A 14,511-nucleotide genomic window follows, 5' to 3' on the forward strand; every position below is an offset into this window, starting at 1 on the left:
CTACTAACTGTGTCTGCCACTCATTACAGTTTTCCTCCACTGAACAAAGCAATGCCGCCTGTTTAGTCCTGTTACCGCATTTGAACTGCATTTAGCCTACTTTATTATTTGGGCCTACTAACTGTGTCTGCCACTCATTACAGTTTTCCTCCACTGAACAAAGCAATGCCTCCTGTTTAGTCCTGTTACCAATTTTGAACTGCATTTAGCCTACTTTATTATTTGGCCTATATCTGTGTTTCCTCCTCATCCTACCCATTGCCCAGCCACTGCTAGATGAGTCTGCTGGTACATTGACCCAGACCACTACATTCCCCTTGCACTCTACACAGCCAGAATCTGACCCTGCTGAAAGTCAGGTTCCCCTTCCCGCATACTATACCACCTTACACGGGGACAAAGAGGAAGGTGCAGATGAAAGTGCAGGTTCCTTCATCAGGTGGGGGGCATACTCGTTGGCGACGTCACTGGCACAGGCCCCTCATAGTATGCAAAAGTGTCTCTGCCAGTATGAGGCGCCACCCACTGTCAAACACACCACCGTACTATGAGGGGCCCTGTGCCAGTGCCAATGAGTGGGCCCGCCCTGCTTGCTCAGGATCACAGGACTTGCAAAGTTGAAATACTTACCTCTCCCTGCCCCACCACCGTGACGTATTGCGCGTTTCCTGGGCCCACAAAAATCTTGAGCCAGCCTTACCCCCCCACAACTTTAGCCAAATGACCCCCAGTTTTCAATGCCTAACTATTATTATAAAGTAAATTAAGATTGACAAGCTTAAGTAATAAGAATTGATGTCTTTGGCATTAAAATGGGCACTGTAGGTGGTTTCCTGTCCTCCACTCACTGCCGACTTTGATTCCCCATTGACTTGCATTGGGTTTCGTGTTTCAGTCGGCCCCCGACTTTTCGCAATAATCAGCTGATTTCACCCGACCCGACTTTTGACAAAGTCGGGTTTCGCGAAACCCGACTCGATCCGAAAAAAGTAAAAGTCGCTCAACTCTAGTCTGCATATAATCTAGTACACTTTTTGTGCTGCTGCATATCTTTGTTGAGATGCCTCAGTGCATATATCACATACACTCACCGGCCACTTTATTAGGTACACCATGCTAGTAACTGGTTGGACCCCCTTTTGCCTTCAGAACTGCCTCAATTCTTCGTGGCATAGATTCAACAAGGTGCTGGAAGCATTCCTCAGAGATTTTGGTCCATATTGACATGATGGCATCACACAGTTGCCGCAGATTTGTCGGCTGCACATCCCAAAGATGCTCCATACAAGGCAGGATGGATCCATGCTTTCATGTTGTTTACGCCAAATTCTGACCCTACCATCCGAATGTCGCAGCAGAAATCAAGACTCATCAGACCAAGCAACGTTTTTCCAATCTTCTACTGTCCAATTTCGATGAGCTTGTACAAATTGTAGCCTCAGTTTCCTGTTCTTAGCTGAAAGGAGTGGTACCCGGTGTGGTCTTCTGCTGCTGTAGCCCATCTGCCTCAAAGTTCGACGCACTGTGCGTTCAGAGATGCTCTTAGGCCTACCTTGGTTGTAACGGGTGGCGATTTGAGTCACTGTTGCCTTTCTATCAGCTCGAACCAGTCTGCCCATTCTCCTCTGACCTCTGGCATCAACAAGGCATTTCCGCCCACAGAACTGCCGCTCACTGGATTTTTTTTCTTTTTCGGACCATTCTCTGTAAACCCTAGAGATGGTTGTGCGTGAAAATCCCAGTAGATCAGCAGTTTCTGAAATACTCAGACCAGCCCTTCTGGCACCAACAACCATGCCACGTTCAAAGGCACTCAAATCACCTTTCTTCCCCATACTGATGCTCGGTTTGAACTGCAGGAGATTGTCTTGACCATGTCTACATGCCTAAATGAACTGAGTTGCCGCCATGTGATTGGCTGATTAGAAATTAAGTGTTAACAAGAAGTTGGACAGGTGTACCTAATAAAGTGGCCAGTGAGTGTACAATGTATAGTTAATTTCTGTGTGCTACCAGTTTTTGCCAGTTCACCCCTGACCTATCTAGTATTGTGCACTTACTTATAGATTTTACTACCATTGTAACACTCTAATGACCTGTGTAAGTCTCAGCTGTGGGACTTACAGCATTCTAACAAATATATCCTAATATATCAATGATAATTATTTGTGTTAAGGAATACCTCTTTAAAGATGAGAACAAATAAGCTTGACAAATATAAAATATTGGATATGTGGAAATGGATAAATACTAAATATATGGACCACTGATTAACCCTAGAAATCAAAATAACTACATTGCTCAGTACTATCACAATTGTACAGTATTCTGCACCTTACACAAAAAATAGGATATCCCAATTCTTTATTGACTGTAACCCTTTTTTCTATTTTTTTTCTAGAGGAGACAAAACCCAAACCCAAGTAAGTTTTTATATTCTGTAATCACTGCTAATTAGTCAAATCATATACCTCATTTTTCACTTTATAAGATGCACCTGATTATAAGACGCACCTAGATTTTAGAGAGGAAAATAAGAAAAAATATTTTGAGCCAAATAGTGTGCAAAAACCTTTAATAAAATACAAAAACTTTATCTGTGGATGACACTCTATTATGGGGGATCTGTGAATTAGAGTTCAAGTGCCTGTAATATCGCATATTGTGACTACCACCCCCCTCATCCTCAGGAATACATCCACTTACTGTATATATGGATGTATTCTGAAAGATGAGGGAGGTGGCAGTCATATTTGCAATAAACACTTTGGACACTACATTATGGTGTATATTTACATTAAATATGGCTAGAACCCCCATCATCCTTCAGTATATACCCATTGATACAGTATATTCTGAAGGATGATGGAGGTTGTTTGCTCACGTTTCCTTACAGGATCTCGGACTTGTGAGTACCAGAGTTGCAACATTAAATAGTGCGCAGAGACAGCTATGTGATTGGTGGAGGCCGCTCAGCAACAGTTCCTTCCACCAATTACTATATATCCCAGCAGAGGAGGAGAAGAATCGCTCTTCTCTCCCTCCTCAGTTTTAGGCCTCTTTCACACATCCATGTCTCCAGTATTTGTGGTGACAGTTTTCACACGTACCGGAGACACTGACCCACATAAACCCATTCAAATGAATGGGTCTGTGCGCATGTCAGTGTGTTTCCACAGACTGTGTGTCCGTGTGCCCCACACGTAGACATGTACATTTTTTACCGTCAGCACGGGCGGCAAAACTTCCCGCATGTGTGCACATGGAGAACACACATGGATGTCATCCGTGTGACATACATCGGTGCCATTGAAAAAGCGCTACAGTAAGCGCTGTTCCCCGATGCCAGGTGCTGAAGACGGCTCTCATCATTCTCCTCTGCTCTGCCGGCGATCAGCGCAAGCGGAGGAGAATGATGAGAGTTATATTCAAGTTAGAACAATGACAGAAGGTGGGGGCTTTTTGGACTATTACTCCCATCAACCTTCACCTGCTGCTTCTAATAACAGTGACTGCTGGAGCAGATGATCTGGGTATTCCTCACCTGTCACCAATGATGTAACTAAATGACTGAAAAACCCGGCGTGCGTTCCCCTGTATGTTCTATAACCAGCCAGGCAAAACTTTAAGCTGGGGTCTGCAACCCTCAGCTGCCAACTTCAGCCACGTTGGTTATCAAGAATAGAGGGGTCCCTCCCCACGCCTTATTTTTAATTATTTAAATAAATAATTATAAAAACAGCATGGGGTCCCCCACATTTTTGACAATGAGCTTTGCTAAAGCTCACAGCTGGGGGCTGGTATTCTCAGGCCGGAAGGGGCCATGGATATTGGCACCCCAGTCTAAAAATAGCAGCCTGCAGCTGCCCAGAAAAGGTGCCTCTATTAGATGAGCCAATTTTGGCGCTTTGCCCGGCTCTTCCCACTTACCCTGTAGCGGTGGGAAGTGGGTTTCATATTTATGGGGGTTGAAGTCACTTTTGTTTTGTCAGGTGACATCAAGCCCACGACTTAGTAATGGAGAAGCGTCTATAAGACACCTCTCCATTACTAATCCTATAGTTGTATTGTAAATAAAGACACAGCCAGAATAAAGTCCTTTAATTGAAAAAATGACACAGACTCCTTTAATAATCTCAATTAGACCATAGCTATGACCTCGCCTAATTGCACCAAAGACCTCGATCTCCTGTAACAAAAGTAAAATAAAAAAACAACAATATACCATACCTGTCAATCGTTTTGTCCCACGCCATAATCCATGTCTGGGGGAGATGCACCGTCTAGGAGGAAAACCACTGGTGAAGGAGCAGCATCATCATTGACCAGCGGTGTCATCATTGACCAGTGGTGACATTATCGAGGCCTGGCCAAGAGCTCCATTTGCATCTGTGCCGCATCCGCAGCGATTTTCCTGGAGATATCTCATAGAGGCAGGCACAGGTTGAAATCAGAGCTTTCCTCCATCTGCACCTGCGCTGACTGAGAAGGCGGACGCCGGAAGAAGAATGACAGCTGCTATATGCTGCCACCGCAGAGCCACCGCTCACTGCTGTACCACCACCGCTTACCACCGTACCACCACCGATCGCTGCCATACCACTACCACACAACGCACCCCCATTTTCCCCCTAAATTTGGGGATCATAAAGTTGCATCTTGTAATCCGTAAAATACAGTATATGCCTTCCCTTTCTGTCACTAATGATGTATTGTGTTTTTATAATGTCCAGCAGCAATGGAATACTTAGACTATGAGTTTGAGATGAGTTGGAAAATTATAAACCACAAGTGGTATTCGAATAAATTGACATCCATTTTGTCCAACATACATGTTTCATATAACAACAACATGGCCAAAACTACATGGCAGAACCATGGCAATTCATGTAAATAGAGGTGATTGAATCTTTGGAAATTCAAACTAACCATCTTCAATGAGTTTTACTCCAAAACTTAATTCACAGCTAATCTAGTTACCTGGAAAAGACAACTGTGACATTCTGGTGGATACTACCACAATATTGTGCCCCTTTTGAGCTCTTTAAAGTGTGCATAGCCTTAGAAATGTCCAAGTGTCCTCAATATATATGACTATGGGAAATGGATGACAACCGTTGTTGACTACACAGCAATAACAGACTTTTTAGGGGTCCTAAATTTTAAAATTGCTTAAAAATTATCATTTTTGGAGGTAGGTGTGCAAATGCCTGCCTTGGTGGAGTTTATACAATGGCAGTACAAAAGGAAGTGCAGCGCCCCAGAGTCCTGGTCGTTGCAGTAACGTCGCTCTGCCACTAAGGGGAGTGATGTTACGTCTGATTGCACTAAAGGAGTTCACCTTATCAGGTAGCACACACTACACTTCACACTCCGGCCACCAGGGGGGGTGGTTCTATCTAGTAGGCCACTCCTCACACTCTGGTAAAACTGGGGGTTGGACAGGAAGACAGTGAGAAGTAACTGGGAAGAGCTAGTGAGAGGACCTGTCAGGGATGGGATCCTGGCAGACTCCTCAGAGCAGAACTAACTAGTGAGCAACGGGAATACAGTAAAGAGGCATTAGGACCAGAAGGAGTCGTGCTGTTAGACCGAGGCAACATCCTTCTGAGGCGCAAGCAGTCGGTAGCCGGAACGCCGAGCAAGTAAGAGACTCTAAGTAATACTGCAAACCACGGCCGGACAGCCAATTATAGGTTGGCTGTCTCACACAAATCACCTAAGCAGACAACGGAGGCAGTTGTGGGAGAGGGACGACTCTAGAGTCCCGGAAGAACTCCAGGCCTACCCCGTCATACGGGTGCGTCCTACCATATCACCTGGGGGATGGAGAGAACGAACATCAGAGACAGACAGAATCAGTTGTGAGGACTATCCCGGGAGCTCAGCAGGGAAGGACTACAACACACAGCGCTAAAAGGTAGACACTGATTCCCACCTGTAAAGGGAACTCCTGATGTGCCTTTGGACCGGCCGGTCTCAGATAGCCCTGTTGACAACGCTCTGGACTGAGAATTCTAAAACCTTCAGTAAAGAGGTAAAGAGACTGCAACCTGGTGTCCTCGTTATTTACTGCGACCTGCACCGCACCACAACCTCACCACCATTTACCACCACCTTTCACTGGACGCCCTTCAGCAGGGTCACGGACCGGGTCTAGCCACCGTGACAACCCCAGAACAGAGACTCAGAGGCCCAGTACCGGGTACCCCTCGGCCCTGCGGCAGTGGGGGCGCTCCATTTTGGCGTCACGAACAGGATTTACTTAAGCCTGAAGAATCAGGTCATGTGTGCCTTGGAACTGTGATTTATTGTGCTTGGACTGTAACTTATCGCAAAGACTGTGCGTTGACAGTTGCCGCCAGGAGTTCCCGCCACGATTCGCCAGTGTGCGGAGGGAGGAGCCTCAGCTTCGTGGGCGGGACCGGCCAAAAAGAAGCGCGGAACGAGAAAGCGCGGTAACGTGCCGATCCCGGAAGAGGAACTCCGATCTCCAGCAGGTTAGTGGAGGAAGGGCCAGCCATGTCCGAGTCGGGAGGAGCGGAGGAAGAGGCCGCAGCCGGGGACGCAGGGGCACCTCCGGGCCCCGCAGCGGGCGAAGCCACGGCCCTAATACAACCACCGGTTGCCGCAGAACCCGCTGTTCCCCTCAGCCAGTCGGACGCTGCCGCTAACACAAAAGCCATAATGCCCTTCTCTATGCCGTACCTGCCCGGAGCGGCCTGGCTCCCACGATACTCTGGGGAGTCGCATACATTCACTGACTTTAAGGAAGGGCTCTGCAGCCTGCTCGAGTTCTATCCCCTGACAGAGCCTCAGAAGGTTCATATGATAACCGGCCAACTCTTCGGGGCGGCTCTGAAGCCTTTGAAGTTCTGGCCCGCAGAGGATAAGGGAACTGCACAGCAGATTTTTGCAAAGCTTAAAGCCACCTTCGATACTCGCACTGCTACAGAAATTAAACTGACTTTCTATGGATGCAAACAGAGACCGCAGGATAGCTTACGGGACTATGCCCTTAATCTCCAGGAGGCAATGCGGGCCATTAAGCAGAGTGACCCCGGCAGCATGCAGGATGAGGATAAACTCCTGAAGGAGCGGTTCATTGAGGGGCTCCTGTGCAGTCACCAGCGGGGCCAATTGCACTTCCTGGCCATGTAAAATCCAGACTTGACTTTTGCGCAATTCAAAGATAAAGCTATCCAGGCATTGCAGGAGCGACAGCCCAGCCGTGCAGCACCTCCCCGGTGTCCCGCCCTCACATACCACCAGGAGGTGGCGTCGGATGCCCCAGTCGCCGCCGAGGCCGATGCCCAGAGCCTAGAGGACGACTCCCCTGCAGGACTTCGCCTCCAGATGCAGGAGCTAACCAAGAGCGTTGCAGCCCTGGCCCGCACGGTGCAGTCCCTACAGGAGGCCCCCAAGGAGAAGATCCAGTTGGCCTCCAGACCAGAGGATGTCCCTTGGGTGCGACAGAGGAGGACTCCGCCGACCAGAGGCCGGAACGACGATCGCTTCCACCAGGACGGACGACCCATCTGCCGCCGCTGTCACCAGGTGGGCCACCTTGCAAGGTACTGTCCTTTAAACGAGCAACCCCTGGGGCAAAGGGCCAACTCCCAGGAGTAGGACGGTCAGGCCTGCAGCATTGGAGAACCAAGTATATTGGAGGACGACCAGTTCTCCCTGTAGTGGTTGATGGAATCCCCTTGAACGCTTTGCTGGACACCAGTTTCCAGGTGACGACTATACCTTACGTGCTTTATAAACGGTATTGGGAGGACACCGATATTACTCGTGGCCCTGACGATGATTTCACCATAATAGCCAGTAATGGTCAGCCATTGCCACAAGTGGGGTATAAGGAGGTCACCATCAAGGTGGGGCGGGTGGAACTGAAAGCCCAAGGGATTGTGATTGTTGATATTGATCGTCGAGAATGTAATCCCATGATGACTCTTGGTACTAATGTTATAGAAAATTGTCTTGCAGAAGTTATTGTTTTGTTGCAACAGGTGGCAGAAACCGCTGGCCACAGTGAGCAACGTGCCCTGCAGAAGGAAATCAGAGCTCTGATGCAGAGACAGCAGGTAGAGCTGACTGGTGGTGAGATTGGTCGTGTCACTGTGAGTGATTCAAACCCCATCGCGATACCCCCCAGGAGTGAAATGTTAATCTGGTGTCGGACAGCCATAGGCCTCAGGGGAAAGGACTACCAGGCCTTGGTAGAACCCGTATATTCAGACAATAGGCCTACTATTCTGACAGCCCGGGGGGTGGTCGACGTTCGCCAGGGGAGAGTGCCCGTACGTGTCCTCAACTGTGGGGAGGAAGAGGTTCACCTCACCAAGTATGCCACGCTCGCCAAATTGTTCACTGTTAATAATAGTGTGATACAGACACCTGAACCCTTGGTCCCGTCAAACGTGGCGGAGGACAACGGTTCTGCAGAGCACTCGAAAGACTGGTGTCGGGAATTGCATGTGGGCACTGACTCTACCCCATCCCATCAAAAACAGGGGGCCTACAGGGTGGTACACGAGTACGAGCAGGTATTCAGCAAACACCCCTTAGATTTTGGGCAGGTGAAAGGGATCCAACATCATATCCCCACGGGAGATCACCGACCCATAAAAGAGAGATATCGCCCTGTACCCCCAGCTCACTACCAGTGTGCCAAGGACATGTTGCGGGAAATGAAGGAGGCTGGGGTTGTGAGACAGCTGTAGCCCCTGGGCAGCTCCGTTAGCCCTTGTTAAAAAGAAAGATGGTACAATGAGGATGTGTGTTGATTACAGGCACTTGAATCGCATTACGCATAAGGACGCATACCCACTGCCCAGGATAGAGGAGTCTCTGGCTGCCTTAAAATCTGCTAACTACTTCTCTACCTTAGATCTCACCAGTGGGTACTGGCAGGTTCCTGTAGCGGAGGCGGACAAAGAGAAGACGGCCTTCACCAATGGGTCTCTGCGAATTCAATTACATGCCCTTCGGATTGTGCAATGCTCCCAGGAGGTTCCAGAGGATGATGGAGTGCTGCCTGGGACACATGAACTTCGAAACCGTGCTGCTGTATTTGGATGATGTCATTGTCTTCTCTAAGACCTCCGAAGACCATCTGAAGCACCTGGCCGAGGTGTTTGAAGCCCTGTCCAACTTTGGCTTAAAGGTGAAGCCGTCCAAATGTCATCTGCTGGAACCTAAAGTGCAGTACCTGGGCCATGTGGTGAGCGCTGAAGGAGTGGCCCCAGACCCCGACAAGGTCATGATGATCAAGGACTGGCCAAAGCCCAGTGACCTTCACGAAGTCCGGCAGTTCCTCGGGCTGGTAGGCTATTACCGGAGGTTCATAAAAGACTTCACCAAGAAGGCCGCACCCTTGCAAAACCTGTTGGTGGGCCAACCAAAGAAGACCAAGGGGAGGAACACCCCCTTTGATTGGAACGAGGAGCTGGAGGGATCCTTCACTTGTTTGAAGTTGGCACTGACGGGAGAAGAGGTACTGGCTTACCCCGAATATGACCAACCGTTTGTGCTGTACACAGATGCCAGCAATGTGGGATTAGGAGCCGTTAGGAGAGGCTACTCCGAGGGAGGTTCTATTGGATTGGCATAAAGAGAGCCATTGAGAAGTGGTGTCGGGAGTGCGGTCCATGTAGCCTACGCAGGAAGGACCGTGGCAGCCAACGGGCTCCCCTGCAGCCTATCATCACCAAACGGCCGCTCAAACTGGTCGCGCTGGATCATGTGAAGTTGACACCTAGCCGGTCAGGCTATACCTACGCTCTTACCATCGTAGATCACTACTCCAGATTTTTGGTGGTTGTACCTGTCAAGGATCTAACGGCCAGGACTGCCGCCAAGGCCTTCCAGAAGTACTTTTGTAGGCCCCATGGCTACCCGGAGAAGGTACTGACCGATCAGGGACCAGCATTCGAAGCAGAAGTGTTCCAAGAGTTCTGCCAACTGTACGGGTGTAAGAAGATCCGAACCACGCCGTACCATCCTCAAACCAATGGGATGTGCGAAAAGATGAACCAGGTGGTGATCGACTTATTGAAAACCTTGCCCGTAGAGGAACGGAACCTGTGGCCGACGAAGTTGCCTGATTTGGTGGATATCTACAATCACATCCCAGTAAATTCCACCAACTGTACTCCAGCGTACCTAATGAGAGGAAGGCCTAGCCAGTTACCCGTTGATCTGGACATGGGGGTCCTAGTCCCCGAAGATACCTCGCCGGATGCAGATTGGGATGCAGAAAGGCAGCGAAGGTACCGCAAAGTACCAGAGTGCGTGGAAAGAAGTCTCGCCCAGGCTAGGCAAAAACAAGAAAGGGACTACAACCAGCACGCTCCTGCGATTCCCCTGTCACCTGGTGAGCAAGTACTTAAACGAAAGAGGAGACTACACAAGCTCGATGACCATTGGGAAGCGGAACCATATACCATCCTGCCATCCGATTTCGACAACACGAAGGTCTGTCTCATCAGCAAGGACAGAGGGGAGACCTCGACAGCGGTATCCAGGGATCACCTTAAGGTCTGCCCCGATAAGTTGAGAGAGAGGGACACGGCCCCAGGAATCTCCCCGCCGGTGGAAAAGGAGAAGATGATCCATACCGTCCTTGGTGACTTTCCCCAGTCCTGGACTCAGATAAATCAGGCCATCGTGGTACCTGTTCTAACGTTTCAACAGCCGGACCCACCAGAAACAATGGAGGTACCAGATCATCCGGCCCCGCAACCTCAACAAGCCCTACCTGAAGATGCCATGCCAACCGTTGAACCGGCAAATCCTCCCTCTGCTATCGGTGAATCTGCTGTACCCACTGTTGATAGCAGCAGCCCTGAGAGCTCCAGCCTGCCAGTGCTACCCAGACTCACTAGAAGTGTAGCTAGAAGACAGTGCACTACACCAGCGGTAGCAAGCATAGCGGGCCCTGTTAGGCCAATAGCAACCCCTGCGCTGCGACGGTCCACACGCAGCACTCAAAATCAAACTCCCCTCCGCTACAAAACTTGGATGTATTAGCGAGGGCTGCTATTCAGTTGAAAATGTTTGTGTGTATATCTTTTGTTACAGGTTTTAAAATGGACAATAGAGTAATGGATGGTGAATTGCTCCAAAAACTTCTAAAAGGGGACCCCTTTGTTTACCCGGGGTCCCCGCTGTTTCCACCACTGAACTGAGAGTCATAAACTGTGCATGACCTAACTTTCGCAACGTTCAAGAGTCCTCACCTCCCGTAAAGGGAAGCACTGTTATGTTTAATTGTTTATGATATTTCAAAATTTTGTGTGTTTTCTGTTAACATCTGTTATTGTTCTTGTTTTTTCCCAGTCCGGGAGTACTGGATTTAACCGGGGGGGAGTGCAGCGCCCCAGAGTCCTGGTCGTTGCAGTAACGTCGCTCTGCCACTAAGGGGAGTGATGTTACGTCTGATTGCACTAAAGGAGTTCACCTGATCAGGTAGCACACACTACACTTCACACTCCGGCCACCAGGGGGGGTGGTTCTATCTAGTAGGCCACTCCTCACGCTCTGGTAAAACTGGGGGTTGGACAGGAAGACAGTGAGAAGTAACTGGGAAGAGCTAGTGAGAGGACCTGTCAGGGATGGGATCCTGGCAGACTCCTCGGAGCAGAACTTACTAGTGAGCAACGGGAATACAGTAAAGAGGCATTAGGACCAGAAGGAGTCGTGCTGTTAGACCGAGGCAACATCCTTCTGAGGCGCAAGCAGTCGGTGGCCGGAACGCCGAGCAAGTAAGAGACTCTAAGTAATACTGCAAACCACGGCCGGACAGCCAATTATAGGTTGGCTGTCTCACACAAATCACCTAAGCAGACAACGGAGGCAGTTGTGGGAGAGGGGCGACTCTAGAGTCCCGGAAGAACTCCAGGTCTACCCCGTCATACGGGTGCGTCCTACCATATCACCTGGGGGACGGAGAGAACGAACATCAGAGACAGACAGAATCAGTTGTGAGGACTATCCCGGGAGCTCAGCAGGGAAGGACTACAACACACAGCGCTAGAAGGTAGACACTGATTCCCACCTGAAATGGGAACTCCTGATGTGCCTTTGGATCGGCCGGTCTCAGACAGCCCTGTTGACAGCGCTCTGGACTGAGGATTCTAAAATCTTCAGTAAAGAGGTAAAGAGACTGCAACCTGGTGTCCTCGTTATTTACTGCGACCTGCACCGCACCACAACCTCACCACCATTTACCACCACCTATTTACCACCACCTTTCACTGGACGCCCTTCAGCAGGGTCACGGACCGGGTCTAGCCACCGTGACAACCCCAGAACAGAGACTCAGAGGCCCGGTACCGGGTACCCCTCGGCCCTGCGGCAGTGGGGGCGCTCCAGAAGCAGCTGTAATTTTTCACAAGTGGTGGTGTAACTATGTAAACAATTTTTCTGTTTGGGGAGCATCAAGTGTTTTGTTCTTTGCTTAATTAAGAATTAATAGCTATTTCACATGTCGTCCAAAAATTATCTATTTATTTATGTGTTGGGATTCTTTTGCACATTGTTACCAGATTAATTTTTAGCACTCTGCAGGAGGAAAATAAGTTGAGGATGTCTATTCAGTACAAGAAGCGACATTATCTGCTCTTTTTTTGGAAAGTAATTAGAGCAAGCCTCACATTGCCCTCCCATTCCTGCTCCTCATGCTCATCTTCCTGTTAAAGCACTCCCATCAAAGTTGTCATCCTCTCAATGTATTGCAATCATCATATTATCTAGTACTGTGTACTTACATTTGCTTATATCCCCCTTTTATCTAATTAATTTCTCTTTTCCATTAGATCTATAGAATCATGTGATTAAAAATTGACTAGCAGAACCTTTTTTAGCTCTGTGCAGAAACAGGAAGTCTATTTTCTCTACACGAGTCTTGAGTATCTGCAAAAGTCTCTGGCAGGAGGAGTGTAAAACGGAGGACCGGGCTTCTGAAGCGCCAGGTCCAGAACTGCTGGAGCCGAGCCTATTGTTCCTTGAGTTTGCAGACAGAGCGAGCCGGTAACCAGGGTGAAAGAGGGGTAGCCAGGCGTAGTGAGGAAAAAGGGGTTGCATGGGAAATGCAGAGGGTTTCCCGCCAGAATGCTGAGCAGGAGTGGATCAGGGCAGTACGCTGCAGCATGCAGAGACAGTGCGGCCACGTGAGAGACTCAACCATATCGGCAGGTGTGCAGGGGAACGTGCGCGAGGCAGAGCATCACAGCGTGGATGACAGGGTGTCAACTGGCACGCAGAGGAGTGCACGCCGAGCAGAGCATTAAGTTCGGCCATTGAGGTGACAATCGTTGTTCAGGGAGCCACGTACCAAGGGGACTCTTGCGGAGAGCACTGTCCTCTAGCTCCGCAGTTAAATGGACTAGGGGCTCAGCGGGCAAAAACGGTGACTGCCTGCTGCCGCCAGAAGCAGGATCGTGTGTTGGGCAGCAACAACTGGACTCTTCACAACCTCAATCGGCATTCCGTTACCCACTGGACCTCCAGTGAGCAAAGGACAGTGGAGCCATGATAAGTGAATCTGTCAACCAAAAGGCTGTATAGTTGTGAGCATGTTGCTGGATGCAGTAACGGTTTGGAGACAGAGCATCGGTTAAAATTAACTTTACTATAACAGTGGTATACTCCACATAGGGAGGAGATAAAGTATAGACAAGTGGTATTAACACTTTCGTTACACAGACTGAGGTAGTGAGGGTAAAGCGTATAAAAAGCGTTCAACAGTTGTAAGCTTATCGGTTCAGCGACTTCAGAGTCAGGAGTCTCAGATGCGCACGGTTGTGCCATCACAGTCCGCACATGATGAAAATGATGCAGGAGGATTGGCAATGATGGTTCGGTTCCTGGTGATGATGGAGAGTCCTCGCCATCTGTCCCGGAGTCCAGAGCAGCAGAGAAAAGAGCAGTCCTGTGCACTGCCAGGGCTGGGCAAAGGCCAGCAGTCGTAAACGGGTGGGTAAGGGTAAAGTTCTGGATAAGTCACCCAGTTTCTTTTAGGCGGCATGCGCGAGTTATACGGTGGCTTGAGATGTGTAGCTACTTGAGCAGAAGGGGACACTGGGCAGAAAATGGTTCTCCAGTCACAGTCTCTGTAGGGAGCAGCCAGGACAATAAAGAGTGGCCCTGCACTGTCACGGTGCTCAGAGGACGGAGCACTTAAACTCCCCTGCTGCACGCTGCATCTTCCTGAAAAGTCTGCCTGCCGTTTTGCATGCTCTGCCCATTTTATCCACACTCCGCCCCCTGCTGTGAAGTGCAAAGGTTGGTCCGAGTCTCTGAGCTTTCCCCCAGACAACAAAGGTAACAGTCCTGACAGTTCCGGCCCCGGTGTGAAAAAGGTATCCCCGATCCGGGCTTGCTTCTTACATAGTTAAACAGCTGTTATACTGTTTTGCTTTGCAATCCTTTTTTTTCTGGTTATCTCCCTGCGAGTGTAGCTGCATCCAAGTACATGTGTTTTAAAGGAGGGTGGAGCAGCTA

General features: G+C 49.3%; 1 protein-coding gene across 1 annotated transcript in view; it reads left to right on the top strand.

Moving 5' to 3' along the window:
* The window catches only part of TNNT2 (troponin T2, cardiac type), a 331,594-nt gene that overhangs the window by 113,005 nt on the left and 204,078 nt on the right, over positions 1–14,511 (top strand). Inside the window, exon 6 of the mRNA XM_077292793.1 lies at positions 2,402–2,423. Coding sequence (XP_077148908.1) covers positions 2,402–2,423 — 22 coding nt within the window. The remainder of the gene's footprint in view (positions 1–2,401; positions 2,424–14,511) is intronic.

This window comes from Ranitomeya variabilis, chromosome 2 (genome assembly GCF_051348905.1).
Source record: "Ranitomeya variabilis isolate aRanVar5 chromosome 2, aRanVar5.hap1, whole genome shotgun sequence".
Taxonomy (NCBI): Eukaryota; Metazoa; Chordata; class Amphibia; order Anura; family Dendrobatidae; genus Ranitomeya; species Ranitomeya variabilis.